Source organism: Pempheris klunzingeri, chromosome 8, assembly GCF_042242105.1.
Source record: "Pempheris klunzingeri isolate RE-2024b chromosome 8, fPemKlu1.hap1, whole genome shotgun sequence".
In the NCBI taxonomy this organism is placed as follows: Eukaryota; Metazoa; Chordata; class Actinopteri; order Acropomatiformes; family Pempheridae; genus Pempheris; species Pempheris klunzingeri.
The window spans coordinates 23,263,046-23,278,923 of record NC_092019.1 but is presented as its reverse complement, the minus strand read 5'-3'; the positions used below and the strand labels follow the sequence as shown (position 1 = coordinate 23,278,923).

At 42.7% G+C, this 15,878-nt stretch overlaps 1 protein-coding gene across 1 annotated transcript; it reads left to right on the top strand.

The window, feature by feature from the left end:
• The first annotated feature begins 4,227 nt into the window (after window positions 1-4,227).
• Window positions 4,228-14,259, top strand: notchl (notch receptor, like). Its single transcript, XM_070835402.1, has 11 exons — window positions 4,228-4,491; window positions 5,670-5,814; window positions 6,553-6,885; window positions 7,608-7,828; window positions 8,062-8,386; window positions 9,013-9,188; window positions 10,119-10,180; window positions 10,726-10,849; window positions 12,264-12,361; window positions 12,548-12,879; window positions 13,150-14,259. Exons 1-11 carry the CDS (start codon window positions 4,440-4,442, stop codon window positions 13,658-13,660), a joined length of 2,379 nt encoding a protein of 792 aa, XP_070691503.1. The 5' UTR covers window positions 4,228-4,439; the 3' UTR covers window positions 13,661-14,259.
• Window positions 14,260-15,878: the final 1,619 nt, after the last annotated feature.

Below are 15,878 nucleotides of genomic sequence, written 5' to 3'. Positions count from 1 at the left end.
TGAGAGGGATCTCTAGTCTGCAGATGCGAAAGAATAATGATTTGATCTGGTATTAGCAGTCAGCTGACATTGACCGTAATATGCTGTGACATAACACTGTAGAATTTTCTTCCTGAGCTTATGTCCTGTTTTTTACTCATTAGTCACATAAAGCCTGTTAAAAACATAAAAATAAAACCCTATATGGTCACATCCCTGACAGTTGCCTGGATCAAGAGTATTTTTTTATATTATCATTTATATTCTATTATTTTATATTCATCCACATCATGATTTATTTTTATTAGTTATATTAGGTGTAATTTAACTAATGAAAGTAAGCTGTACTCACTGGCCCAAAATGAGGCCAGCAAATACAGCTGTTTTTTACGATCACATTGGCATTGAAGCTCTGTAACAGTGTCCTTTCAGTGGGATTTTCTCCACATATGTACATGTTTTTTTTGTATTGTAAGCAGAAAAGCAAAGAAAAGATAAAAATGATATTTTTAGTGTGTCGGTCCACATACTTAAGTTTGTCAAAGCTTTGGTCAAAATAGGTGTCATTTGTGCTGTAGGCTGTTGGAGTAACCAGAACTAGGAATAACATTGCTTATTGGATATTTTTGTGTTCATTAAACCAAAAATGTAAATTCCAGCTGATTCTTGTGTATTTCAGAATCCCTGCTTCCAATAATTAATCCAGGCGTGTCTTTGTCTGTCATTTCAGCGCTCCATAACACAGCTGCCAAAAATGGAAACACTCGTTTGCAGAAGGCAGGGGCTGGAGGACAAAAACCCAAAACCAAAGCTGCAGATCCATCAAAGTGGAAGCAAAACATGCAGAAACAGCTGAGGATGGAGGGCAAAGCGTACGTGAGCAAACGGAAAAAAGACGGCGAGATTGTGACAAAACAGCCAAGAGCAGTGGGACCGAGGTGCACCTCGACCGCATGCAAGAGGGCATCAAACAGGCACTGTAATGAAATCAACGAGGAGGACAGGATGAAAGTGTTTGATGAATTTTGGCAGCACATGAACTGGGCCCAGAGAAAACAGTACGTAGCGGGACAAGTTGACCGCGATCGCGTGGAAAGATCTCGAGCCGTGGGGTCGCAGTCGAGGAGATCAGTTTCACTCCGGTATCACTTGGTGGTGGATGGCAAAAGGAAACAAGTGTGTAAAAACATGTTCCTGTCCACTCTGGGGATAGGAGAGTGGTCTGTGCTCAACTGGGCGCAGAGGGGAACAGCAAAAAAGAATGAAGCAACTGAAAGCAACTTAGAAAAGAGGCCTGCTCTCCCTCAGTGCCCACAGCAGACCCCTGCTCCTACTGCAATCACTAATACTGGGGAAGTTACCCAGGGTGAGTACTCTTTTGTTTGGATTTGTTCTGTCTTTACTATTTTTCAGCTATTTACTAAACTTACTTGTAGGGCTGAGAAAATTAGTTGATATATCAACAAGCCAGCATGTGATAGTCGATCAATTATCCAGCCAAACAAATGCCAAACATTTTCTAGTTCCAAACCTTTCAATGTGAGGACTTTGTGTTGTGCTCTGGTACATACACTTGCTAAGTGATTACCTTTGGGTGTTTATCTTTAGAAAATTATGATAATTATGCATTTTTCTTTTACAAACAATTTGATATTCTATAGACTTCATCATTAATTATTTCATTGGAAAAATCAATGACTAGTAATTTAGAATGAATGTGACTGTTAGTTGCAGCCCCAGCTTAGTACACTTAAGTAACAATGTTAGAGTTGGTACCAATATTTTCCATTTGTTAGCAAAAGGCCTTAGTTTTTGCCTTAACCCCAAAGTGAATCACAGTAATGGTATTTCCCTGTTTTTGCAGAACAAGTGAATAGCACTGATAAAGACAAAAACAGGCCACCAGAACAAGAGGGACCAGCCAGGAAGAAATCCAGGGTTGCAAGGCCGCTAACATGGAAGCAAAATCGACAGAAGCAACTCAGGATGGAGGGCAAACCGTACGTCAGCAAAAGAAAGAAAGACGGCATGACCATAACTAAAGCTCAGAGGACGATCGGACCGGGATGTACATCCAGCGCTTGCAGGAGGGCATCCAACCGCTTCTGTGCTGACTTCAGTGAAGAAATGAGGAAGGAGCTGTTCACTAGTTTCTGGCAGTGCATGAACTGGGCTCAGAGAAAGATGTATGTGGCCAGATTAGTTGACTGCGACCCAGTGGAAAGAACCAGAGCGCCGTGGACTCAGTCGAGAAGATCAGTGTCCATGCGGTATCATTTGATGGCAGACGGTGACAGAAAGCAAGTCTGCAAAAAGATGTTCCTCTCCACTATGGGGATTGGAGAGTGGTCAGTACTTAACTGGGCGCAAAATCCATTCGTTCAGGGTAGTTCAGAGGAAAAAGTCAAGAAGCAAACGCAGAGGAAGTCTCGTAAAGCTTCAGAGCACGTAGTCCTGAAGGAGTTCCTGGAGAGTTTGCCCAAAGTGCCTTCATACTGCTATGGCACGTCCATCTCTAAGCTGTGTCTGGAGCCAGTCTTCTCCAACATGTCCGAGGTGTACAGGCACTACTACAACCACTGCGTAGAGAAGGTGACGACGCCGCTCTCACGGCAGGTTTTCTGTGCCGTGTTTAAAAAGATGGATTTGGGATTGTGTGACCCCAAAAAGGATCAAGGGTGTTCTTTTGGGGCGACTGGGAATTTGTTTAATGAGCTTTGGGAAGAATACTGCATGGAAAGAGGAGCTCCAGGGCCCCAACCAGAGAGAGCAGGTCACCAGTAGAGAGGGAATAAAGACAGAAAGGTTCCATCTTGGAGTTCATTGCTATGTTAATTACCAGCTGTGTATTACACCGTTACTTACATCGTGATGACAAAGTTAAATTCCAGGACTTTGCCAAAATGACTGTTCTTAATGGTCTCATGGTCCATTAATAGTACAAAATCTCAACATCTCAGCAATGTGTGCCTCCCCCCACCCCCCACCGCCGCCTCCACCGCCAGCTCTCTAGCTCGCTCTTGTTCGTTCTGTACTCGTTTCTGCTGACTGACAACCTCTCTTAGATTTCGTGCTACTGTGTTAGCTCACTAGCTTAGCCGAGTCTGTCGCTGGGCAGCGGCTCTGGCTTGTTTTTTTTGGGTCCGTTTCTTTGTGCTACAAATTCACTCACTGAACGACTCTCAGACTCACGTGCACTAACATGCACATGCAGCCGTTCCGATGACCAAAACAAAGGACAGGGAAGCTCAGATTACGACACACACGGATCGAGTGTGACTTCATTCTTTGCTCAGGCCTCCATCACTCCACTGTATCTTTACATAGCAGATAGCTGTCATACTGCCATACTAATGTTCTGAATGTTGCATAGATGACCTTTGAATCCTGTTAAGCACAGACTGTGGTTGCGTCTTCCAGGCTGACACTATCTGAAGCAATCCAGTTTTTATGCCGCTGAACAGGTGTTTCACTTAAGTGGTATTATTTCAGCACTACATTCGTTTAGGTTTTTTAATGGAAAAGGCTACGTTGTCTGTTAAAATGTTCTTTTGTTATTCTTTGTCAATCATTATTATCGATTCAAGACAAATTATGACAAAACATGTCATAATGTGTAAAAGAACATAGTCAACATATGCAATTAATATCAGACAGCTGGCAACACAAAGGACTCACAACACTGCAAACTGCTCAAGTTAGTTGTTCCTGTTTACGTCACTTTGTGCTCGACAAAGAGCCATTTGGGCCCAAAATGTTCTCTTTTCTTCTGTGAATTAAACAGAAGAATCAGAAGCAGTACTACAGAGTACTCTCAGAGGCAAAGCAGTCAAGTGTGTTTTTTTTTTTGGACTCAGCAGCTGGATCAAACAGATGTGTGTGTGTGTGTGTGTGTGTGTGTGTGTGTGTGTGTGTGTGTTTCTACAGACAGAAGGTCAAATTCAAACCACGCCGTCCCCTCACACCCTGTAGCTTTTTACAACATTGTGAAATAACGGCTCCTCCAACAGCTCACTAACCCCGTACTGTTGGGTTTTTTCACGTTGAGACACAGTAAGAGCTACGAATACACGTGCACACACACACACACACACACACACACACACACATACGGTCATCACCCTCCTATTATTCTCCACACAGTGGCAGGAAGTTGTCCAGATATCCGCAGAGCCTCTGAAAAAAGAGCGAGTGAACAAAGTGGGCAGGGTGGTGGTGGTGGTGGTGGTGGAAGGTGTTGGTGGCAGCGGGGATGGAGCTGGGCAACTTCACTCAGAGTTAACTGTTCATTGTGAACAGCAGGACTAAAGGGACACAACAGAGCTGCAGATTTCTTACAGAGATAAAAGCTGTGGGCTTCTGGAGATCAGAGGCAGGTTTATCACGCAGCTGGACTGGATCGCCGATCCCTCTGAGCAAACAAGAAAAGGCCTGCAGCTGGTGACCTGGACAACCTGGAGATGTTGGCTCTGAGAACGTTTGTTCTGCTGGGACTGAGCTGGACATGTCAAGGTGAGTTAGCCACCCCGCTCTCTCTTCCTTTGTACACACATGAAACACATTTCAAAGGTAAGTGAAACTCTATCCTGTGGCTGTAGGCTGTGTACGGAAATGTTGAATCTGATGACCAGTTTGAAAAAAGCGGCGTCTAGTCTCTGAGCTGCATTAAATCAGTTATATTAAGTTATATAAGTATATGTTATATTTTGATGTAGGCATTTTTTGCGTGTTTGTTTTTGGTCAATTGAGATGTGGAGTTAACATTTCATAATATCTCTCCAAAGTGAAAACTATTTTATTGCGTAACAGTTTCATTCATATTAACAGCTTCATTTGTTTGTTTCTTATTGACACTCTTGTTATTCCTTACATTCATATTTATAGAAATATAAGGACTGTGTGTGTATGTATATGTATTTTTATTGCCCCTGTACCACTGCGCCTTTCTTTGCTGATCAAGTGAAAAGCCTAAAATGTCTAATTTCAGTTCTATTGTTCAGGCTTTTTTTTTTTTTCTGCTATGATTTTACGGTCCCGCACACACCTGCCAAGCCCATTGTCCAACTCCATCACATTCCTCATTGCCACGGTGACGACCTTCGACCTTTATCAAGGCCCAGCCCAATCTATTTCCTGTTGCTATTCGCTTCTCCTGGAAACTTCCTGTTTATGTCGGCCCCATTTCCTGTTCCCTTTAACGGCCCGTATCAGGACCCACTTTTCATGGCTTGACCTGCATTGTTGTGAATAGTTGCTAATGCTCTGAAACAATGGGCGGTTTGAATATGAGAGTGAAGTTGGTCCTGCGATAAAACCGCTTGTGAAACCAGTTTGTGTGGTCAGTTAAATAAATGTAGCTATGTGTAATGTCTGGTTCAAGAGTTAAATGAAACTAATGAAATAATGCACAGTTGAAATGAATAAGACGTCATCTACACATACAGGCACACATACATACATGTGAATATGAATGTGTGTTGCTTGCCTGTCATATCTCAGTGCTGCAAGCATATTATTCATTTATGGATAATACCCTCATAAGACATACAGTAGCCCATTTCTATGTATATCACTCTGCAAATATACCATTATTCCATTTTTGACTACAACTGTTACAATATGATCTCAGTTTATCACAACACTGTGCACTACTGCCACATTTTTTGCGCTAATCTGTGTTTGTGTCACAGCTGCGTCTGGTGATCCGTGGGGCCAGTGTCCCGTCAACAGAAAGTGTAAGGACAAGTTCGGAAACGGGTCATGTGACAGAGAGTGTATGGAGCCTGAGTGCCTTAGAGACGGCTTCGACTGCCTGAAGGACCGGGGCCAGTGCAAGTAAAAACACTTTATCATTATCAGTGTCTTCGAGAACATAGAAAAACAATTTCCATCTTAAAAATGAATGTTGTGAATTAGAACATTTCATGTTTTCTTTGGCTTCTTTATGCCAGTTATGTTTGTCCTTTTGAATTGTTGTATGTCTGTTTATGTGTTGTTTTTTTTGCATTAATTTGTATTATTTGTATTTGTATTAATATTTGAAAGTTTTTTCTCTCATTAAGAACTTCATGATTATTGATATTATGATTATTATTATCATTAATTTAATTAATTCACTGCTGTTTATTGCTATTAATCAGTACACTTGCAGTTCTACTGCTAAGTATAATTAAATAGGGAAATAATAAAAAGGGGGTTTTTTTGGCTTAGGTGCAGGCAACATAATAACATTTATATGTTGTTCAATAAACACAATATGAAACACAATATTAAAACCACATTGTTGATTTGAGGCTGTGCATGAAAAGAGTAGCATTGAACTGTCCACAAAGTGAACTCATTAGAGCAGAGCACAAATGATAGTAGAAATAATGATGTTTAATCATTAATGGTCATTATTCCTCAGAAATAGGAGTTTGACAGCTAAATACCACATCTGCTGGTCTTTGTTCAAATCTGTTTGTGAGGGGGAAAAAGCTAGTAGGTAGTCCTTGAGCGGAGATTATTTTGTCAGATTTCTTATTCTTCCTCTTGTCTTTACATCGCTTCATCCCTCCCTATTATGGCTCTCAGTCCGGGCCACATCCAGTATTGTCGCGACCACTACGCCAACTCCCACTGCGAGCAGGGATGCGACAGCGCCCCCTGTGGATGGGATGGCAGCGACTGCTTCACACACCAGAATCCCCTGTGGGCCAAAGGCACTCTGGTCCTTCACGCGAGCCTCCCACAAAACCGTGGCACCTTCTCCAACAGCTCCCTGCTCTGGGCGCTCAGTGTCCTCCTCCACTCACCACTCAAACTGAGAGGCTCCGCCCCCCTCGCCACTAACAGGAACCTGTTTGACGTCGACCCTCAGCAGCTCGCCAACCTGCTGACTCAGGCATCCCCGACTGATTCAAATGGGTAGGTGTTGAGTGAAATGTCAGAAGTAGTGGAGTGGAGTTGTGTTTTATTTAATTTTGTCTAACCAGTTAAAGCAACATTTTTGAACTATTCAAACTAAATCAGTTTGATTTAGTTGACACTTACTTGTAATAGGGAGAATGGCACCTCTTTCATTCCCGCGCTGGGCCTCTTCCTTTAATACGTACAATGTCCTGTGAGAAGTGTGTAATGCTTTACAGCACTGTGTCACACAGCACCTTATACGGGTCTATGTGTCTAACTGCTGTGGGTGCAGAAGTTTTCAGTTTTCCTGGTCTTGTGTTGTGTCAAAGTCTGTGCACAGAACTAAATGTACCAGCGTCCTGCAATTACCATTTGTGCCAACTAAGGCCGACCGCTGCAGCTGCTCAAACGAAGTTACGTAGTCTTGATTTTAGTCCCATAGAGGCTGGAAACCTCTTTTGCGAAGCAGACCTGGCCAAGATGGCAGCTTAAAAGTAGCTTAAAGTGTCAGCAGGGATATGAGAATATTAACTTCTGTGTATCCATTTTAGCAGTAAGTTATCTCAGAGGTACATTTTTGCGTTTGTTTTATAAGAAGGTGTGACTTTTTGCAAACGATTGAGAAGGTTCCAGAGTTTATTAACACTTTATCCTGACAGCCCTACCCGTTCGAACAAGCCTCAGCGATGACGTACATGCTCTTTCCTAACGTTTCCTTCTCTGTCTCTCTTTACTAGCTCCCTCCTTTTCCTCCAAGTGGACAACAGGCCATGCTCCCGTCTGCCCTCTACCTGTTTCCCCTCTGCTACCGAAGCAGCCAGTTTCCTGCGTGCGGTGATGTTGCTAAACCCTGGCTCGTTCCCCAACCTCTCCGAGCTGAAGGCTGTCATCAGTATTAGAGGTGTCCGAGAGGAAATAGGAAGCAGAGAGGAGGAAATTGAGATAAAGGAAGTCAAAGGTAGGCTCACATGTCCTGTCTCTCTCTCACACACACACACACACACACACACACAGCTCACAGCCAAACAAAACACTGTAAAACACCTTTCCGTTTCCAGTGTGTACATATGTTGATGGGCGGTGCTGCGGGGTTTCAGTTTTAGTTGTGGGGACACTTAGCTTAAAATAAAGGAAAGAAAAATCATTCAACCTCATAGTAGTAAAATAGATTTTCTATTCTTCTCCTCAAAGATTCAACCCCTGCGTGGCTGTGGGCCGTGATCGCCATAGCGGTCGGCCTGGCGCTGGCACTGGCCGTGGTGGTGTTCTTGGTGGTGAGGAGGGTGAGGCAGCAGCAGGCAGAGAGGGAAGGCGGTAGCAGGGTGAGACACCGATCCACAGCCACAGACGGCGACCCCAAGTCTAAGGCCGCGACACCGCACACAGCCCCCCAAGAGCAGAGGGTGAGATCCAGCAGAGAGAAAGAGAAGATCAGCTTGAGGAAAAAGAAGAAAGCCAAGGAAGCAGAGAAAAGGAGAAGGAGGGAACCGCTGGGGGAGGATGCCATTCGAATGCGGTGAGAGGAGCTGACTTGAGAGGCATGGGAGGATGTTTTGTCTGCTGGGGGAATGATGTCATGTAGGCAAATGTGGTGCATTCTAAAACAAGTGTTCATCCTGTGAAGCTCATGAAAAGGCTGGAGGAAACAAAACGACCTTATTAGCTTTTCCAACCAGTCCCAAAGACTTGAACCTCCCTCACCTTTAATCTATTACGCTCATGATTTAGTGTTAATTTGCAAGTCACTGTGACTACTGGTGACACAGTTAGTAGATAAATTGGCAACAGTTTCATTTTTTCTGATTCCCACATCTGAAAAGTGAAGATTTGATACTCTTTCATGTAATCAAGTAATCAAGTAATAGAGCGTTGGGTTTGTGACTGTTGGACACACAAAACATTTGAAGATTTCATCTGGAGCTTTTGGGAAATTGTGATGGGCATTTTTCTTCATTTAATTCATTAAACTAGTGGATAATGAACATAATTGATAGTTGCAGATTATACGCATATTCCATAACCACAACGTTCCCAGTTTAGTTGCAACAAGGAAGCTTTGTTGTCCGTCCCTCCCCCCACAAGGAAAACCCAGTGTGAACGTTTCTTAATATGCTGTATCAAAACTGCGCTTTTGGCTTCCAGACCTCTCAAAAGGGACCAGGATATAGGCAGCGACACAGACTTTACCCAGAGTTCAATGGAAGACATTAATGCGAGATGCTCCAGGCGACAGGAGGACCCCTCTATCTGTGACCACAGGAGCCAGGAGCAGAAGCACTACCGGGCTGGAGACTCACAGCCCCGCAGACCTGTACAGCGTAAGATTTAACATCTATCCATTCATTCATTCATTTACTTACAAGTTAGTTTTTTGGTGGAAAAAATCCTTGTTTCTGATTGGATGACATCTGTTAAAATCTTATATATACATTTGTAAACCGCAGATTGAGTTTGAACCCCGTCTACTACATAGATAATACTTTACATAAATTCTAGTTTATTCGTTTTATAGCTTATAAGTTATTATGTGGGTTCACTGGTCTGACAGATGCTGGGTGAATACCACTTCTTAATTTCAGTGTCATTTCTATACAACTATTTTGATGATATCACATCATTGGGTACCTGAAAGAACAAAAATGGAAAAAGAAAATCTCAGGGTCCAGCTTCCCGAATATGAGGTTTTGCTACTTTTTCTGTTTCATATCATTGGAAACTGAATATCTTGAGAGACTCTCTTCTTTGCACGCTGTCTGCTTCTTCACTATTAACTGTCCAATCCAAAAAGAATAAATGAATACCTTTGCGTTTCGTAATATTCGAAGATGTCACATGGGGGCTTTTTCACACTTTGCTGATGTTTTCTGGATAAAATGATTAATCAAGAAAATAAAGGGTATATTATCATACACCCATTCCATATTAAATCACACTGTATAGTCAGTCTGAAACATGTGCGATGCTTAAAATCAGCCTGTGTTTACTGTCAGAATCAGAATCACTGTATTCCACAACTTCAACAAATGTACAAGAGGATTTCATACAAGGATTTCATGGAGACACTAGACACACAGTGCAAGTAAAATAGGACTCATACTGACAGACTGTGCAGTGCACAGTTCCAGTCTGGGACTTAAGTCATTACATGTAAATTGTGCGGCGTGTCCTTCCACATACAGTATTTGAATGTGTGTCCGAATCCTGACACAGTTGGAGATCCTCCTGAACCGAATCTTGTTCTTCCTCAGCTCCTCCTAGAGGATGGGAGAGGAACGCCATACCCCCGCCTCTGCTCAGTCCTCCTCAGCAGGTCTGTTCTGGTTCACTTTATTTTTATTCCATGTTGTGAGTGTTATTTAGTTTATTTATTCTCCCTCTCTTATCTTTGCGGATACTGTGACATGGTTCACCACTCAGATTTATTTATTTGACTGAGTTGTGTCCCTGCTTGTAGTCCTGTTTTTCCTTCTAAAAGCCCCTTTGATTTCATGTTTTACAATTTTCTTTCTCTTAACAATAATTATACACAATTACAACATTAATATTAGTAATAAATGTTATTTGTACAGCACTTTTCATACAAGAAGTGCAGCTCAGAGCCCTTTACAACAAAGCAATGACATGCACATTAGATAGAAGTGAAATGAACATTAAAACATATTAAAAATGAATTAAAATCAATTAATTTTAACATAAGGTTAACATAAGGTGGGGGAAAAAAATTAGAATACACATAAATAGAATACAGATAATGTATAATATAGGACAGGAGATGAATAACTTGCAGTATATGTGAAATCTGTACTTTGTGTATGTCTGTATTATATACTCATCATGGATTGGTTGTGTTGGCAGTCGGCAGAGTGGTGTGGCCCGGATGGGTCTGTGGTTCTGATTCGAGCGGTGCGTAGCGGGCTGGACAGAGTGGTGCTGGAGCTGCTGAGAGCAGGAGTTCCCGTCAACAACACTGATCACACTGGTAAAGCCTCAGTGTCACAGCCACTAATATTAGTTTAGTCCCTGAAAGTCTAATAGTATTTGCATGTAATTCTTGGTGCCTGTTTTTATCCCTCTAAAAGTTAGCACACAATGAATGCTACAAATGGTAATTCATTTGATTTAAATTACAGTTCACAATCAAATAAACCTCAATCGAATAAGGCAAGCAGATTAAAACAGTAATGAAGAATAATGTGCAAATGCAGTTTCATAAATGCTCATGTGATTCAGAATAAGATCCAACCGCTTTCCTGCAAATGCTGTGTCATCTCAGAGGTCATAAACTGAGATTCTGCTTTAACCCATTCATGTATGAACTAATCAAACATGCTTTTTAACTCACAATGACTGAGAACATTAGTATACACAAACTATTTTCTCTGTTTCATGAACTTTATGTAATAGTCCACACTTTTGTGTCAGATTTCTCATATTTGTCTGTGTGGTAGATTTCAAACAGTTGCAAAATGTCCTTGGAAAAAAAATGTCAAAATTCTTCCATCTAATAACATTTTGTATTTTTTGAGACTTGACAGCGTGTTTACACTGCCTGTGCAGTGAAAGCAGCACGTTTTAGAGCAGCAGCTTCATAGGATGCGTTCAGGGACAGTATTGACTCAGTAGGTCATCCGTGTTTGTGTGGCAGCACTCAGAGCTGAGCGCGTAATCACTGTATTCACGTACAGAAAACAACGGAAAATAGACTTTAAAATGCACTGCAGGATGCGTTTACGCTCTTAAAGCGCAAATAAGACACTCGAGGCGTTATGCATGGCCTGACTGAAGCGTGTGGCTGAAACGCCTCCTTCGTGTTAACAATCTGTAACAACCCACTGTGGTGACGATGACGAGTTGGATCCAGTGCATGCATGGGTTAAAGCTCACCGTGGAGAAAAATGACATGTGGAGCTCTTGAGAAAGCCATTATCTTCTGCCACCGGAGCACCGAGGGGCTGAGTAACTGGTGTAACTTACCCCGTCTCACTCACGTCCTCCTTTTGTGTCCCTCCTCTCCCGACCTGTGCTCATCTCTCCGTCTCTTCCACCTCCTCCTCCTCCTCCAGCTCCCCTGTTGCCCTCATCTGACTCAGAACAAAGTTAATGTGCTCTAGCGCTCAAACCCGGGTTGATGGACATTAACTTTGTTGCTCTTTCTCTTTGCTTTTGCCGTCTCTTCATCCTCCATTTCTTCATCTCTCATTTTCTATTTCTATCCTGTCTGTGTCATCTCTTCCCCCCTTTGGCTGATACGATTCATCTCCACGTCCCTTCCCTCCATTCTCCCTCTCTTCACCACCTGGGCTCGACTCTGTTGTGTAATGGTTGTTCATTGGCTGACTTACTCCCTCCCCTCTTCCCCCTCACCTCCCCTCCACTCACACTGTCTCTCTCAGGGAGATCAGCCCTGCACTGGGCATGCTCAGTAAACCACCTCTCCCTAACAAGGACCCTCATTCGCTATGGGGCCGCTGTGGACCTGCAAGACAACAAGGTGAGTTCTGACTGCTTCTTTATTGGTGCATTCAGATTGAGAATCCTAATTTATCTACGTATAAATCTGTACAAGCAGACTGCTCTTTTGGTTAAAGTTGGTTTTATGTATGCATTTACAATTTTGACCTGTTTGTATTATTACACAATCACAATACTTATTTATTTCGCGTTTGTTATCTTTAAGGGTGAGACGGCGCTCTTCCTCTCCTCCCTCCATGGTTGCTATGATACGGCCAGACTTCTCCTCCTTCACGGTGCCAACCTTGAGCTGCACGATCGGAGAGGACGTCGTCCGATCGACGTGGCCAGAGAGGGCATGCGTCACCAGGTCCTGGAACTCCTATTGGCTCATCAAATTCAGAGGGGGCCTGTTCACGTCGACTCAGCCAATGACATGCTATGGGAGGAGCGCGCTCTGATGTACTCGCCTTGGGTCGGATCTCAAGGTCTGCCGGGCAGAAGTGCCTCCTTCTCTGGGATCATAGGGCATCGAGATATGACCCCACCTCCACAAAAGTACGATTTCTGTAATGTAATGTGTGCAAGACAACAGTGTGCGTGATGTGTCAGTGAGGAATCTACAAGTAGAGCTGAAAAGATAATCAATTAGTCCATCAACAGAAAAATAATATGCAACTATTTAATAATCAGTGATTGATAACTGTTTCAAGTGCTCTGAAGTCCAATATTTATATTGTATTTAATATTTATAAGTGCCAACACCAACCCCTTTCATGTAAGAAAAAAAGCCAGCCTAATATTGTGATGACATTCTTGTCTTGCCAGTGATTGGTCGATGAGCCGAGTGCAGTACCCGTCCCCTCAGAACTGGCGGCCGCAGCTCAACCAATCAGCAACAGCGCTGGTCCCTCCGAGAGTCATGGGCCGCTCGCCTCGGCCAATCAGCACCTTACAGGAGGTGACCTCAGAGGACGAGGATCGTGAAAGGCACCAGGAAGCCCCCAGAGCCGCGACACCTCACTTCCTGTCGCCGCAGCCTGCCCCTCGACAGCGTTCCTTTTCCTGCACCCAGCATGCATTGCAGCGCCGCTCCAGCGCCCACCAGCCCGAGCCCAATTATGTTATTGTGACAGACAGAACAGCCATTGAGCACATAGAAAGAGCGGTTGTTTCGCCTCCCACGGATGCGGCCACCCAGTCAGATCGCCAGCCAGCTGTAAATGGCGACAGTCCCAGTAGAGCAGAACAAGCAGCAGTGAGTTCAACAAATTCAGAGCAGAAGTCCAGAGGGGAGAGGTTGAACAACACCACTGGGTCCACACAAACTGCCTTGTAGAGAGCAGACACAAGCAAACAAATATCAGTTGCCTTTCCATTCAGCCCATAAGAATAGAGGGACATGTAAATAAGATAATGACTTACAGCGAAGCTAGAATGACAGAGAAGCACTGTTTGACATGAGCTGTATTATTTTTATTAAACCCAAAGAAAAGCAGGAGGCTTACAAAGAGTCTCGAAGCAGGAAATACAATTTGTTAACTGTCCTTAATTATTATCCAATGTGCATCCATTGGGTGTCATTCCTGCCAAATGAATGGACAGCAGCACTTGGAGAGATGTCCCTTACCCAATCACACCCCCAGTTTTTACTCAGCCTTGCATAAATTATCATAGATATTTTTTTACCGTGGAGGGGGATGTTGCTCCTTGTAAATTTTCTCTTACATGGCATCGCAGTCAAATAGGAAAAATAACTGGATGCCAGTAAAACATTTCAGTCACCCTGAAATTGTAACATCTTGTGAATCCTGCTGCCAAATACTATAATATATTCACTTTGTCTCGACATCTAACAGGTTGTGTTCTGATTATTGCAGAAACAGTCATGAGGCATGACTTAAACAAGCGTGCTTGGCTGCACAGAAATGTCAGAATCCCGCTGATGCATGCAATAAAGTGACTTTTCATGCACATGTTGGTTTTTTTTTAATTCACTTCCATCATAGTAAGCACAGGTGTTTGTTCAGTTTGACTGCTATTATGAAATGATCAGACTTCAAGGAAGGGGAATTACATATCAGAATCAGTTTCAGTTAGATACAATAAATAGAACCAAAATACTTCAGTTATGACAAATAAATATGATCATTGTAAAAGATAACAGATGAGTACGTAAATCTTTAAAAAAAAAAAGTTTATGTTTATGTGGAATTTGCCTAACAATTTAAAGTTGCACTCAAACTTATTCCACTCCCACTGCAAATCAGGTCTATTGGCAAAATGTACAAACTTTCAGCTGTGTGCAATGAACGGCTCAAACAAGAACGACTGAGATCGCTCGACACAACTAATATTACAGGTGGTTTCTCCAGATTCTACACAATATGACACTTTTAATGACTGCAGTCAAAATTATTCAACCCCCTGAATAGAATCCCTCATAGGAGACTCATTTACAAACCAGGTGTTGTCTCAAGCTCACCTGATGCAACTGATCAAGGGCCTCATTAGCTGCATCAGGTGTGCTTGAGATAGAAAACATCAAATGCTCGGACTGGCTCTGGGTTTGTTCACATTTGGCTGCGTGTCAGAAAGAACTGTCCAAACAGTTAAGAGAGGAGATCATTGCCTTGGGGCAAGCACGGTGGTCTGGTTTCAGGTTTGAATGGGGCGTCACTGGACTTTCCAAGCACACCTGATGCAGCGGCCCTTGATCAGTTACATCAGGTGTGTTTGAGACAACACCTGATTTGCAAATGAGTCTCCTATGAGGGATTCTATTCAGGGGGTTGAATAATTTTCAGACTGCAGTCGTCATTAAAAGTGTCATATTGTGTTGAATTTGGAGAAACCACCTGTAATATTAGTTGTGTTGAGCTATTTCTCCATTATTCTTGTTTGAGTTGTTCATTGACCGCAGCTGAAAGTTTGTAAATGTTGCCAATACACCTGATTTGCAGTGGGGGTTGAATAATTTTGAGTGCAACTGTAATTACTTGGCTTCTCCACCTTTGAGTTCACAGGCTGCCTCACATTCACCTGACACTGCAACGCAGAGAGGCTGGGATTTGGAAATCCCAAAAGAGAGCCAATTCATTCCAAACCTTATCCAAACTGCACACCACCAATCCAGTCATCCTGCGTGACACCCAGACAACAGCTTTTTTATCCTACAAGCAATGGCACAAAGTAATATTATTGCCTTACAGATTTTTAAACGCCATCTAGGTTAGACTTTTCCATTGATCACTTTACACATATTTACCGTGTGAGCCGCCACATCTGAATGAAATATTGTAATTGTCTTAATTTCATACACATTTAAAATTCAATCGGACACGTTTGGAACACGTATAGATCTCCAATAGAATTTCAATTAAAGGATTTAAAATGTTTATGTAGTCACAAGACAAGAGGCAAACAGGACTCAGAATATCTTCTCTGCGCTGTAATTCACACCAATTGGTTTACTGTACTGTATGAATACTGTATGAAGTGCTGGCGCGTACTAGTGTGTTTCCGGCACGCGCTGATTGTGTATATCAAAAGGCTTT